This window comes from Eulemur rufifrons, chromosome 23, assembly GCF_041146395.1.
Source record: "Eulemur rufifrons isolate Redbay chromosome 23, OSU_ERuf_1, whole genome shotgun sequence".
Lineage (NCBI taxonomy): Eukaryota > Metazoa > Chordata > Mammalia > Primates > Lemuridae > Eulemur > Eulemur rufifrons.
In genome coordinates, this window is record NC_091005.1 from 16,555,936 (window position 1) to 16,570,988 (window position 15,053).

Sequence of the window (15,053 nt, forward strand, 5' to 3'; positions counted from 1 at the left end):
TCCTAGCTGGTACACGAGATCACCTGTTGGAAGAAAATGACGACTAGACAGAAACATGCTCCATTGTTAATAGTGGCTCTCCCCAGCATGTGGAAAGGGAAAAGAAGGGCTTTCACATTTGAATTTAAAACTTCCACATTGTTTGAGTTTTCCCAACATACTACTTATGTAATTTTTTAAAATCACACATTTTTTGGTAATGTCAGAAGTGGCATATTTGTGTTTCAGGACTACAGATAATCTTACTGTTATTTTTCTGGCTTTATGTAATGTTAATTAAATTAAATAACAGTAAACGATTATAATAAAGTAAATAATATTTAGAAATAGGAGAAAGCACACTAAAAAAAATTTGCCATGTTTTGACAACAGCTTTTATCATACTACTCCTTCAAGTGGTCTGGTAGTAACCTTATAGAAAAATTTCAGCTTTTTTGCGATTTAATGAACCTCCATCTTTCTTGAGTAAATCTGATAATGAAAGTTTATGAAGAACTACAGCAAATTGTCCCAAGACAAACACAGGTTCTGCCCTCGCTGGCGCTGTGAATGTAGACTGCTTCTGCGTCTCCCAGGCTCACCTCGGGGTAGGTTCTGTCGGAGACACTGCCCGATGCACGGTCATGGGCCTTGTGAAATACACCAGATAACCTGAGGAGACATCAACATGTGCACATCAGTGTCAAAGAGCTCGACGTGGAACATCCCCAGGCAGGATTGGCCAATCTCTTTCCTATCTCAATATACCTGAGGGTAAGACACATTTTCATAAATTGCAGAGGCTCATGGCTGCAGTGACCCTTTACAGGAACAAAGGTCATTCTCCAGGATCCAGCAGAGAGGATGCATGTGGATTGGATAAAGTCTTCCTAGGTACTTCTTAGAGGACCTTGTCCCCCACTAAGAATCAGGGCTTTCAGTGAAGACTCAAATCCAAGCTTATCCAAATGAAAACAATTAAGGCTACAATTCTGGTGAGTGTTCTTACAGTAAGTCCACAGACACCAATTTGGCGCCAGACCCTATAACACCACCACAAAAGTCTTTTTGAGTATTCGGGAAATAAAATGAAAGAAAAATTTTCTGATGAAGATTTTTATACAGAATGTACAACATTCTTAGCTGCTCTCTCTCCAAATCCAGAATCAGAGAACCAAAAAGAGACCAACCTGCTCCACAGAACCTGGCCCCAGAAGTCCTAGGAAAGGGGATATTGGCATCCTGGTACGACCCATAGGCAGTGGTCACCCGTGCAAACGTTGGCAAGGGGGGTGTGACGGAGTTTGGGAGTGCAAACGGGTTGCTGGAAGCACTGTCTTCCTGGTTCTGAAATTTAAAAATCAACAAACTAAAACCCAAACTCTGTCTGCAAATTGAATTATAAAATAAGGACCCAGGGAGCCCATGATTTTAGGGAGAAAGAAATGAAAGAAAACTCAAAGCATAAGTGGGTACAACAATTTCATGCTTCCCACCACAAAGGACTCGAGGCACGAGACGAGCTGGCGCAGGCACGGCTCCAGACAGCTCTGGTTTCGCTTCACTTTTTGCAGGGATGTGTCCTTGAGGATCTAGAAAAGGCCAAAAGACAGTCAAGAAGAGCAATGTCCTCCTGACTGGCTTTAATTCTGCAAAGAAGCAATGGTGATGCAGGGAGGCAGAAGCATGGTTAAGTCAAGGCTTCTAACACAGTCTAGCCCAGTGGGTGTGACTACAGTGTACCAATTTCCACCTCTATAGAAGCTGAAAGAGGAGGATTCGTCCCTGAACCCTCCTAGACAAGCTCTTTCCTTAGCCTCAGCAGGCACACACGCTGGTTTTGAGATTTTCTAGTAATAGAATGACTATTCTTTCTTTCTAGTGAAGTCTGCCTCTTTACTCTCCCATGACCCCATGCCCTCCATGAGAAATCTTAGCACCTTAGAAGCAATACCTACTGGGCTGGACTGAAAATTGCTCTGAGTGACAAACCACGGGGAACACATTTCACTTCAGTGAAAATTATAGTGTATCTTTTGTATCCTTTAAAAGTATAAATCCTGGCCGGGCATGGTGGTTCACACCTGTGATCCCAGCACTCTGGGAGGCAGAGATAGGAGGATTGCTTGACCTCAGGAGTTTAAGACCAGTCTGAGCAAGAGCAAGACCTGGGCTCCACTAAAAATAGAAAAATTAGCCAGGTGCAGTGGCACGTGCCTGGAGTCACAGCTATTCAGGAGACTGAGACAGGAGGATGGCTTAAGCCCAGGAGTCTGAGGTTGCAATGAGCTATGATGACACCACCACACTCTACCCGGGGTGATTGAGCAAGACTCTGTCTCAAAAAAACAAAAAGTATAAATCCTAACTTTTTAAGGCACATGCTATAGACATGAAGGGACATTTACACACTGAAGACAGGCATATAAATTGGACCTGTGTTGTCACCATCCACATGGGGCTACGGAGCATGTGAAATTTCGCTAGTCCAAACTGACAGGTGCTGTAAGTGTAAAAGTCACAGCAAATGTTGAAGACTTAGTACCAAAAAAAGAGTGGAAAATACCTCAATAATTTTATATTGGTTATATGTTCACATAATATTTTGGATATACTAGATTAAATAAAAATATTACTGAAATTAATTTACCTGCTACTTTTAATTTTTTTTTTAGTGTGGCTACTAGAAAATTTAAAAATTCCATGTGGTGTACATTATATCTCTATTAGACAGCACTGAATTAGACCTTTAAAGACATTTCCTAATCCTATCATTTTATGCCAATAGAAAAAGCTGTCTTTTTTGGATGTCCAAACTAGGCAATGAAGTATTCAGATCCCAAGTTTAACACATCAAATCCGACAAAATCTGAGTAATTAGCACCTCGGAAATCCTTAACCACCTGAAAAATTTCTAGTTACATTTGATACCCCAACAAAGTGGAACAATTAAGTATGCATGATCCAAACTGAGCAAAAAATGAACAATGTTCCAGCTGCCCTGGGTTTGTCAGGACATTTTAGTTCCTTCACTTATGACACTGCTCAAACCGAAAAAGGTGTATCGTGCCTGGCTCATGAGGCTGTTTTATGGCGATTCCACCTGACTAGCTCTGGATGAACTGACATGTCAAGTTTCTGAATCCACAGGGGTAAACATCAGATGCCAGGCTGTGGAGCCTCCGTCCAGACACTGCCTGTGCAGCTAGCCAGCCTATCTCTAGGATAACACCGGCTCCTTTGATGGGATTTTTTTTAATGACCTTATGTATTTTTTTCTGATTATAAAATATCTTTTAGCTTCAGAACACACTTGCCTGTTGTTTCCAAGTAATGAAATTGTATTGCAGGGTTCCTAACCTGAGATGAATATATAGCTTAAATGAGCTCTGTGGGCAGATTATATGCATTTCCTATATTTACATTCAATATTTCTGAAATTTTATGCAACAATTGTGCCAATTTTTCTGAGAAAATGTCCATGATTTTCATTAGACTTTCAGAGGGGGTCCATGACCCAAAAAAAGGTTAAGGACCACTGCTCTAATATTTCTACACAAAGTGAATGGCAGGCACAGTGGTTGCATTGCTAACGCTGCAAGTGTGTAAAAAACAAGTGACTTGCAAATCTTATCTATCAGAGTTTTCCTTCAACTTTCCTTTTGCTACTCAGTGCAGACACTGATGCACACGAACAGAGCTCTTCTCTTACAACAGCAAGGAGAATTTGGGAACTCAGATCCCCACCTTTAGCAGCTTAGCTTTCATGGTGGATGTGATGGTCGTGGGGTTGACAAACTGGAAGGAAGGGGCAGCGTTGTTCGGGTACTGCGCGGGGAATTTTACCAGCATCTTGACGCGATGGCTACTACAGTGCACAGACACTGTGCAGCTCCTATCCGCCGCGTCCATCTGCAAGAGACAAACCCACAGCTGCTTTGGAGACAAACTACAAAGGTCTTTAGATGTAACTCAATTTAAATAAGCTGACTGAATGCTCTATGTTCCTAGCAATTGGGTGAAGGGAAAGAGTCTACAAAGACAAATGAGTGTGGAAGACAATTCTTTTTCAAAACAGATTTTTAAATTTTTTACCAACGTAATAATAAGTTCAAAGTATTTAGACTTTAAAAAGCTTCATCCCAAAGCTGTGAGGTAGATGAGAAAATAAAGCAGAAAGAAGTTAAACAACCTGATCAAATTTATTACTTACTTATTTTTTTTTTTCCAGAAGGAATCTGCAGAAAAACCTGACCAAATTTAAAAAGTACTCCTGGGAAAATCCATAGAGACAGAAAGGAGATTAGTGGATACCAGGGGCTGGGGAGAGGAAGAGTAAGGAGTGACTGCTAATGGGCACAGGTTTTCTGTGGATGATGAGAATGTTCTGGAATTAGTGGTAATGGTTGCACAACTTTTGTGAATATACTAAGAACCACTAAATTGTACACTTTGAAAAGGTGAATTTTATGGTATGTGAATTATATCTCAATAATTTTTTAAAAGTACTCCTGAGGAAAGGAATCAAGATCTTCCTAAACTAGATCAAGGCCAAGCATGGTGGCTCATACCTGTAATCCCAGCACTTTGGGAGGCAGAGGCAGGAGGATCGCTTGACGCCATGAATTCGAGACCAACATGGACAACATAGCAAGACCCTGTCTCCACACACATAAAAATTAGCTGGGCATAGTGGCGTGTGCCTGTAGTCCCAGCTACTCCAGAGGCTGAGCTAGGAGGACTGCTTGAGCCCAAGAATTCAAGGTTATAGTGAGCTATGATCATGCCACTGTACTCTAGCCTGGGCAACAGAGCAAGACCCTGCCTCTTAAAAAAATAATAAAATACACTAGATCACTAGGTATCCACGCTGTTCTCAACCTGAAAAAAGGGAGTATTAACTAAGTTGATGTAGATAACCAATTAATCAAGGAATCCTTTGTATCTTCTGATTTCTTGTGCTGCCAACTAGAGACAGCAGGTGGAGTACAGCGCAAAGAACCACACATGTGGGAAATCTGGAGACTTGGGTTCAAATAATATTTATTCCATCACATAGCTGCTAACCTTGGACAAGCCATTTCATCTCTTTATGTCTCAGTTTCCTCATCTGTAAAGTGAGGATAAAATCACTTATTGCAGAGTTATTTTTAAAGGCCACATGAGATAATTACGTAACGCCACACATCCCTGGCCAACTGTTAATGGAATCTGGGCAAAAGAAAAATGAATCGAGCTTTAAAACTCCTTCCTGGAGAAATACTCAACTCTCTGAAGCAAAGAATTTCAATACCTGCCTAAAAGGAAAAGAGTAAATGGCCCATGTGCTAAGTGAACAAAGAGGTTTTTGTTACCTTCTTACTATGACTCTAAATCACCAAGGACATGACCAGTGTGTACGGGAAGCTAATACAGCACAGCACAAAGAGCCCCAGAGAGTCAGGAGTTTGGCTTCCGAAGTCAGCTCTGCCTTAACTTCGCCAGCAATCCCTGCCAAGTCACTAAGCCTCCCCAGATCCAAGTATCATCATATGCAGTAAATTGAGATGCGGGAGCATCTAAGGAGGCACTAACGTACATGAGCATCAGTTTACCCTTAGCTCATCTCAGAAGACAAGAAAAGGGTTAGCATCTGTGTTCATGAAACACCTATTTCTTCAGAAAACCTATGGAATAAAAAAGCAAGCAGAGAGGCCTGCCTGTTAAAGTAGCAAAGCTGTCTTCTAGCCAAAATCATTGCTGAAATAGTGCCCTCTCCCACAAGCTGCCATCGGCAAGCACGAGAGACAGTTCATTAAACTAAGCACCTCCACATTGACATTCCGGATTTGCACATTGATCAGGGAGAACTCCTGCTGCAGCGTCTGAGGCAAGCCCAATTGATCTGATTTCTTCTCTTCCAGGAGGCTGCTAGGGGGATCTTCCTTTAAGGCTAGCAGGAGAGAGAAGATCAACGTTGGTAAACATTTCTGAAAATGAGTCAGAGAGCATTTCTGGGTATCTGCCACACTCTGAAATGTGCAGAGTGGCACCTCCCCTGAGACGTCATTTTGACATATTACCTTCTTCCTCCCCATGGCTTGAGTTGTGCTGATGATCTGTATCTTGAGTCTGCAGCGTCTTCTCTGGCTCCGGCAGAAGAGAAATGCTCTCAATGAACTCATCGACACCATCTAATATGTCATTTGCACAAAGCTGTAACAAAGGGTAGAAGATGTAGGTCTAAAGAAGTCAGTGGAAATGATCATCGTGTCTGGTTAAAGAGCTCTGACTTAAAAATGGGAATGACAAAGGATAGAGATGTGTCAGCCAAGAACTGACACAATCGAAGTAGATTTTATCCATCACCAGCTCTCTGGCTAAACACACAGGATAATAGACTCTATTATTCAGCCCTGAAAATTTTTCATCATGATCAGAGTTTATGCAAGCCTCAGAAAAAAATAAATTCCAAGCCCTGATGGAGTTATTCAACTAATCCACAAGCAAAAATATCATAACCTCAAAGCATTTGGTGCAAATTGTGCCTTTTGGAGAAAATAGATTGAAAAGGCAATAAGGTTTTAAGACTTGACCAAAATGCTCCAGAGTGACTTCATGTAAGTAGCATTGAAATTTTACCCAGCATTTTCTATCCATTCTTTGCAAAGCAGTGTGCCAAGTGCCGTGGGAGATGCGATATAAATGAGACAATTTTCCCGCCATCAAAGAAAGAATTTAGCCATCGAATGAGGAGAAGACAGAGCCCGGTGATGAGGCAGGACAAAGCAAAGGTCACAAAAGTTTTCACACCAGGTACCACTGTGGTTCATAGAAGAAATGTATATCATTTATGGGGGAAAAATAAGAAACAGCATCGAAGAAGTAGTGTTGTTCATGGGTGCTGAGAGCTCTGAACATTTGCAGAATATAAGAGTAGGCTTCTTGGCCGGGCGCGGTGGCTCACGCCTGTAATCCTAGCACTCTGGGAGGCCGAGGTGGGCGGATCGTTTGAGCTCAGGAGTTCGAGACCAGCCTGAGCAAGAGCGAGACCCCACCTCTACTAAAAATAGAAAGAAATTATATGGACAGCTAAAAATATATATAGAAAAAATTAGCCGGGCATGGTGGCGCATGCCTGTAGTCCCAGCTACTCGGGAGGCTGAGACAGGAGGATCGCTTGAGCTCAGGAGTTTGAGGTTGCTGTGAGCTAGGCTGACGCCACGGCACTCACTCTAGCCTGGGCAACAGAGTGAGACTCTGTCTCAAAAAAAAAAAAAAAAAAACAAAAAACAAGAGTAGGCTTCTTACCCTTCACCAGAGTAAAAGGGAAGCCCATTTAGAGTAAGAGAAAGAAATGAAGCCCACAGGCCATTTGCCCAGCATGCTTCCCACACCATCTTATACTAGGACAGGAGAGAAAAGACACAGGCTCTTCAGCCTTAAAGTGCTGAATATGGAAGTTGGCTCTTAAAGACCTCAAAGCCTCAGTGTGACATACACATACTTAGCCAACCAGCAAGTATGTATTAAATCTCTCTCAGGTAACCTCTAACTTCCACAAATACTGAATCTTATATTTCTTGGTTAAGTTTCTAGTGCATCCAGCTACATTCCTCCACAAGAGCATTGAATACATACCCTCTGCATCTGGGAATCCACCCGCCACATTCTCAAGGTCTGATCCCGGGACCACGTAACCAATTGGTAATCCTTGGACCCTAAAAATCACCAAATAAGAATCCTGGAAATTCTTCTGGATTCAACATCCACTTTGCTACAGGTCGCAATAGAGTGAGATTCATTCATCCATCCATCCATCCAACAAATATTTATTGAACATCTCCTATATGTCAGGCACTGTTTTAAGTACCAGGACTATAGCATGAATAAAATAATTTCTATTTTTGTTGATCTCACATTCCATTGGTGGAAACAGACAAAGATATCATGAAACATCTAGTAGTGATAACTGGTATAAAAAATAACACAGGATAAGAGGACAGAGACTGATGATGGAGCTATTTTTAGATAGAACTCCCTGAGGAAATTACAGTTGAGCAGAAACTTAAATGAAGTGAAAAAATAACTGGCAAATTAGCAGGTAAAGAGTGATGCTGGGATTTAATGTCACACTAAACTTTCACCTCTGCAAATGTTCTTCCTTTTATATGCTCTTGAGGAGCTGGGGATGAATATATTCTTTGTAAAATGAAGTGTTTTAAATGCATCGTGACATCTTACCATTCAAAAGAATTTTTTTGGTAAAGTGATGCATCTCTTTATAAAAGGAATAATTAATCCTTAATATTCATGTTTTCACATATTAGATCTGGTCAGAGGGAAATTATACTGAAAAGGTCCAGGGTGCTTTAGGAAAGAGCTTTATCAAAGATCAGGACATTCTGGGGTAATTATGCAGTATCTAGAATCTCCTTCGTGGCCACCTTCAGAGAGCAAATAATTTAGAAATAATTTCATCCAATTCCCTCACTTTATGGATGGGAAAACTGAGGTGACAGAGAACATGATCTGCCCAAGGTAACAGGGCAAGTGAGCAGTGAAACGAGGGCTAGTTCTCTTCCTCATCAGTTCCTTCCCTGTGTCACCACCTTCAACCGAAAACCCACTCCTCACTGTTTTCCTAAGTCCCTAGGCACAGCTAACCAGACAGCAACTATTCTGAACCACTGCCTAACATGGGTGTCACCATCCAGCCTCATGTCCACATCAACAACCTTCTGACCCTACATCTGGCCTCTTTTCATGCCCCTGACTTTGAGGAAAAGGTACATCCCATTCCTTCCTAAACTCAATCCTCAACCTCCCACCTACTCCCACTCACTCCCCGTGGGCCCAGCCTCCCCAGACTCCTATGCTTGCATCTCCTCCCTGCCTTCCCACAGAGAGGGTGGCAAGCTCTGCCCACTGGCTTGTTTCTACTCCTTGCCTTTGAAGGGGACTTCATTCACAAAGCTAGTTCCTGCTGCCTCAGTTGATGCTACCTTATGATCTGATTTCTATCCTCAATTGCCTGTTGGAACTCCTCTCGAAATGATCATATGGCTTCCTATTTGTTCAATTCAATGCTTTTCTCTTACTCTGCATTTTGAACCTTCAGCAACACATGAAACCAATAACTACCATTTCCTTCAAGAAGCCTCCTTTTCCCTCAGCCACAACATCCTCGTTCTCTCCTACCTCTTTCAGAGATCCTTCACCACATGAAAATCAAAATCAAAGCCTGAGGTGGTCCAATAAAAATTGATTTGACTTATGGTTTTTCAACTTTATGATGGTGCAAAACTGTCACAATTCTGGCATAATGTATTCAATAAATTACAGGAGATATTCCATACTTTATTATAAAATGGGCTTTGTGTTAGATGATTTTGCCTAACTATATGTAGACTAATGTAAGTGTTATGAGCACATTTAAGGTAACCTACAGTAAGCTATGATGTTCAGTAGGTTTGGTATACTAAATGCATTTTCAACTTAACAATATGTTCAATTTCCAATGTATTTAGTGGGACACAACCCCAAGGAGCATCAGAATAAAAATGCATGCAGGGTGATTAAATTTATACAAGGTTCAAAAGCAGGCAAATCTGAATTATTTTTAGGGACTCATAAATAGGTGGTGAAACCATAAATGAAACACCCAAAAGTTGCTGTCATAAGCATCAGGACAGTAATGCTCTGGGGGGAGGGAGGGGATTGTGATCAGGAAGCTTCTCAGTTCCAGCATTGTTCTCTTTCTTGATCTTTGTGGTGGTTACACAGATTTTAACTTTATAATTATTTCTTAAACTGTATGTGTTCTATGTAACTTTCAAGATACATGACATAATTCACAATAAAAAAGAATTTTTTTTTAAAACCTGTAACTTGTACCCAAAATTTTGCTACTCACTGGACAGTTTCAATTCATACAATTCACCCACCAGCTTAAAGATGACATAACTAAAAACGGGCTGCTAAAAACTTTTTGTGTCCATACAAAACTAAAGTGCAACCGTTCCCTGCCACACTGTGAGGAAATTACACCATCTATTAATATTTTCTATGGCAAGATGCAAGCAATTAACTTGAAATCTAAAAGCCATGCATGCAATTGGTGGGATAAAGACCAGGCAGTCTCGTGTTTCTGAAAACCAGAGAGATTCTGGAAATAAGGAAAGTTAAGAGGATGATCAGTCCCTTCAGTAAATATCCTGGAAGAGATTTCTGAGGGTCACAAATGAGTGGGATAAAAGATGAATGCTCAGATCCCAGGTCCACTAGAGACCTTTCCTGGGGATCTGGACACATCACATCGTTCCACCTGCCTGGTTTCCCTTCTGTAATATGGAAACACTGAGAAATAGACTTCTGTTAGGTCAAACATCTAGAGATTGGCTGGGCGCGGTGGCTCACGCCTGTAATCCTAGCACTTTGGGAGGCAGAGGAGGGAGGATAGCTCGAGGTCAGGAGTTCAAGACCAGCCTGAGCAAGAGCGAGACCCCATCTCTACTAAAAATAGAAAGAAATTAGCTGGACAACTAAAAATATATAGAAAAAGTTAGCCGGGCATGGTGGCACATGCCTGTAGTCCCAGCTACTCAGGAGGCTGAGGCAGAAGGATTGCTTGAGCCCAGGAGTTTGAGGTTGCTGTGAGCTAGGATGACGCTACGGCACTCTAGCCCAGGCAACAGAGTGAGACTCTGTCTCAAAAAAAAAAAAAAGAAGCAAAAAAAAGTCTAGAGATCATGACAGTAAGATCTCAAGAAAGGAGAGGCTGCATCTCAACCTGCGTGGTGAGGTGGCGGAGAAACTAAGGCCATTGACTCCCATTATACTTAGGGCCCTCAATAGTGAGGGTGGCTCAATGAAGCTGCAATGACAAACAACCCTAAAAGCTCAATGGCTTAAAGCAAGGACTTCTGGCTTGTTCTACATCTCTGCCTCATCCTCATGCCAGGCTGTGCTGGGAGCAGCTCTATATGAAGCTCTGCCAGTTGCCGTGGCAGAGGCAAAGCGAGCATGTAGCTGCACACCGGCTCGTCAACCTAGGAGAGACCACAGCAGTTCTGCTCATGTGTCATGATCAAAGCAAGTCACTTGGTCAAACCTATGTTCACAGGCATAGAAGGTAAAATGCCACTACATGTTTGTGAAGAAAACTGGGGGTGGGTATGTGGTAGACAGCACTAACGACCACCTTGGGTCACCCTCGTCAACAAGTGGCACGGGACAAATGCCCTGCACTTCTCAGGGTAATAGTCCAGGGTCTTTTGGATCCAACAACAGATCCCTGTGAACCTCTTACTGTAGCAGATCTCTTCCAATGGAGAGTCTACACTGACAATCAGAGAAGAAGGAACTTGGGGGAAAAATAGAAGACACATGGTCCCTTAACCCACCCATGATTAAAAGTGGTGGCCTCCTGACTGTCTGGTTCCTAAAGCCCAGCCCTGCTTCTGCATCCTCTTTACTGGACTGCATGGCAACAGTGACTGGTCCTGCTGTCCAGCAGAGCTCAGAAGTAAAGCAGGCAGCAGGTCTTCTCTCCCACTCACCTTCCTTCTGTTTCCTCCACTGGAACTCCAGCACCACATCATCGTGCCCCACAAAGGTGTGCACTGGAGTGTTCAAGTCAAAGACATTCCACAGGAGGAGGCTGTTTTCTCTCCGCAGCTGGGGAACCATCACGGTCACTAATCCATTGCTGAAAGGCTATGGCAAGAAAGGGAAATGCAGGTGGTCATTCCAAGGAGAATCAGCTGAGTCTTGAGTTTCCAAAGCTGGAATTCTTCCTAACTAAAATAAACTTGATGATACAAGGCCCCAATCCACCTAGGGAAGATTTTTCCAAATACCATAAGCTGACCATCACATCCACTCCTCGATTGGTCTATGGAAGGGACTACAGTAAGTAAGAAATCAGGCTGAGCCAAATGCTTAGAGAAGAACTTTTAAAATTCTGAAATAAGCAAACGGCTCTGACTGCTGTGCACTGGAACACACTAGCTGCTCTCCATGAGTTCCCTCGTGAGAGTTACCGAGTGTGTTCCCAGAACAAGCAGGCAAGGCTGACTGCGGAAAACCCTGGAGGAGCAAACGCACTCCTTGCCATGTGGAAATGCATCAGAAGCACACCATCGACACGAACATCACCCTCCCACTGCCCCAAATACTGCGACCACTGGAAGGGAAACTTTGTTAACTTCAGGATTGACATGTCTTACTTAGCAGCACCCAGTCTGCTAGCTAAAGGGCCCATTTGATTGATAATTAGACTCTGTTTTTTAAGGAATAAATCATAGAAACCTAAGAGCACATTTATCTTCACCTTCTCTTCTGGTAGCACTGCTGGACTTTTGTGTTTAATTTTTAAAGCAAACATATTAATCCAGAGATGTTAATTTATAAGAACAGTATCTGATTTCTTGGCAAGTAATGCCAGATACAAAAGCAACTTAATACTCAAATTATCTTCTTTGCTCCATAACGACTGAGGATGACAGCCTAATGCATAAAAAGGTAGCTTTATTCATCCCTGTGCTTGCTTTCAAATTGACATTAAAGGAAAGAAATATATTCTCTCTGATCAGCAGCTATCAATGTGGCAATGGAAAACTTGCTGGAAGGCTGATAATAGTCTAACTCGTTTGTAGCATTTTGATTTAAAAAGCACATTCAGATATAGTATTTCAAAAGGAAGGCATATTGTGAATATACTAAATGCCACTGAATTGTACACTTTTAAATGGTGAATTGTATCACAATAAAAAAAAAAGGAAGGCATGGTAAAAATTATTATTCACATCCTACAGAGGAGGAAATTTCTGCTCAAAACCATCAAGTGGCTTGCCCAAGGCCACACAAATATTAAGTGGTAGAGCTGGGCCCCTAACCCATGTCTTCTGAATCTAAAGCCAGAGCTCTTCCCACCACAATTCAATGACTTCAAGCCTCGCAACCCTCTCCTCCGTCCACCCTGCTGCCCTACTATTAGTGAGTATCTTGTCTGTCAAGCTTTGGTCAGCAATTCTAATGCAGATACCTACCCAACATTCCAAGGATACATTTTTAAATAGTTAGCATTTATGCTGTCATTATCACATTTGTTCCACCCCTAAACCAAGACAGAAAGAGAAAAGTGCCTCATAAAGAAAATAAGAGAAAATGTCCCTGGGCTTCTTGTGTCTGGAACCCCAAGAGGAAGTTTCCTAGCAAGAGGAAGGGTGGGTCACTCACAGTGTATCTGGCCTTCCAAACAGGCACCTGGCAAGGGAGAATATTGAGGTATTTCCGAGGCTGGCGGTAATCCCAGAACTAGAAGAAAGCAAGATCATTTGTGAAATAAATGCCATTAAAAAAACTCAACTACTGAAATAAGCGCAGAGCCTTACCAAAAAGATGTCATACATGCCTATGCAAATACAGCAAAGCATTAAATAAATGGCACCAAATTCCAAAATTGCTAAACCAACTTCTGTGGTCAAATCCCTGTCCTTAGGGACAGAGTCTTGACCACAAGGAGGAACTATTGGACCACAGATGACTCTGTCCTGCCATTATTCTGCTCAAGGGTGCACATCGCATGTAAAAGTTGGAAAGAAAAAAACAAACAAATGTACACCCAGGCACAGTGGCCTGTGCCTGTAATCCCAGCACTTTGGGAGGCTGCAGCAAGAGGATCACTTGAGGCCAGGAGTTCAAGACCAGCCTAGGTAACACAGTGAGACCTCCTCTATACAAAAAATTTAAAAATTAGCTGGGCACAGTGGTGTCACCTGTAGTTCCGGCTACTCGGGAGGCTGAGGCTGAAGGATTGCCCAAGCCCAGCAGTCTAAGGTTGCAGTGAGCTATGATCATGTTAACAGTCCAGCCTGGGCAACAAAGGGAGACCCTGTTTCTTTTAAAAAAAAAAAAAAAAAAAAAAGAAAGAAAGAAAAAAAACACGTACTCTGAGATAAACCAAAAACAATAGGATCACTGAAACACATAAAGACTTGTGCATCCTGCAAGTTAGAGAATCCCTAATAAAACAACTCTTTCCTTGACTCTTGCAATGCTGACGTCTGAAAGTGTCATAACTTGTGCAGATATGATAATGGGGTGAGGAAACTGCTGTTTTTCTACCACAAACAGACTAATTGTAAACTTCGTAACTTTCACAATTTGTGAGCTTTTTTTCCTTTACTTATCTCTCTGTTGGGTATATCTGACTTCCTTTCAACTTCTTTGCAAGTAAACTTCTTTTCCTTCCTAACTGCTTTTATCTCTGACTTCCCTTCACAGAGGGAACAAAGAAAGCCTTCCAAACAAATTCTAAGAGGCATATCGTATAAATGCTACATCACTCTGCTCTCATAACATAACCAGGTTTCCATGTCCAGATCCCCAAGAAGCATGTGTACCCATGAAACACACATACACTATGTTAACACGCTATAGCTTTCCTTCCAAAGTGCTGTCATGCATCCCTGATGCCCCCCAAATACAGCTCCTCCAACTGCCCCCGTGGGTGCCACTCACCTTGACAGAGTTGTCTTGACTGGAGGTAGCAAGAATGTGCTCACTGTCCGGGTGCCAGTCCAGGCCATGGATTTTGGAGAGGTGGGCTGCTAGATACTCCACTGCCGTACTGGGTTTCTGCAGGAGATTAGCACTGAGTGTTGTCAATTTAGAAAGAACTCGCTGAGTGTCTCCATGTAACAGTCTGCTGGGTGCTGAGTGAGGATACTACCAGATACTGCCTTTATCCTTCAGAAACTCCAACTTGTTTTGTGTAAGCCAAACAAATAACACCAAAAGACTTATCCAGCTCTCCACATGCTTTGTAAATGGGCCTGTGAGCCTAATTGCTTCCCGCTCCTGCCTGATGCACGACTTTAATGAAGGATACAGGTAGAGGGTGCAGTTGGATTAATCCCACTCCCCTTCCTCACAATCACCCAAGAAGAGGAGCTGAGACATCCAAAGAGATCCAACGACAACCAAGAACATAAAAGCATCAATCTTAAAGTGACAGACCACTAAGATTCCAAAGGAGAACGAACACACATCACCAAAGAAAACAATGCATAATTAAGAAGCATACATAA

The 15,053-nt window shown here is 42.3% G+C and overlaps 1 protein-coding gene across 1 annotated transcript in view; it reads right to left on the minus strand.

Moving 5' to 3' along the window:
• Nucleotides 1-426: 426 nt before the first annotated feature.
• LOC138373727 (GATOR2 complex protein WDR59) overlaps nt 427-15,053 on the minus strand; it is a 36,831-nt gene continuing 22,204 nt past the window's right edge. The window contains exons 8-17 of the mRNA XM_069456284.1: nt 14,485-14,601; nt 13,201-13,278; nt 11,520-11,676; nt 7,600-7,679; nt 6,042-6,174; nt 5,787-5,911; nt 3,727-3,891; nt 1,476-1,571; nt 1,170-1,326; nt 427-651 (exon numbers count right to left, since the gene is read on the minus strand). Of these exons, the coding sequence (XP_069312385.1) occupies nt 578-651; nt 1,170-1,326; nt 1,476-1,571; nt 3,727-3,891; nt 5,787-5,911; nt 6,042-6,174; nt 7,600-7,679; nt 11,520-11,676; nt 13,201-13,278; nt 14,485-14,601 (1,182 nt within the window). The 3' untranslated portion in view covers nt 427-577. The remainder of the gene's footprint in view (nt 652-1,169; nt 1,327-1,475; nt 1,572-3,726; nt 3,892-5,786; nt 5,912-6,041; nt 6,175-7,599; nt 7,680-11,519; nt 11,677-13,200; nt 13,279-14,484; nt 14,602-15,053) is intronic.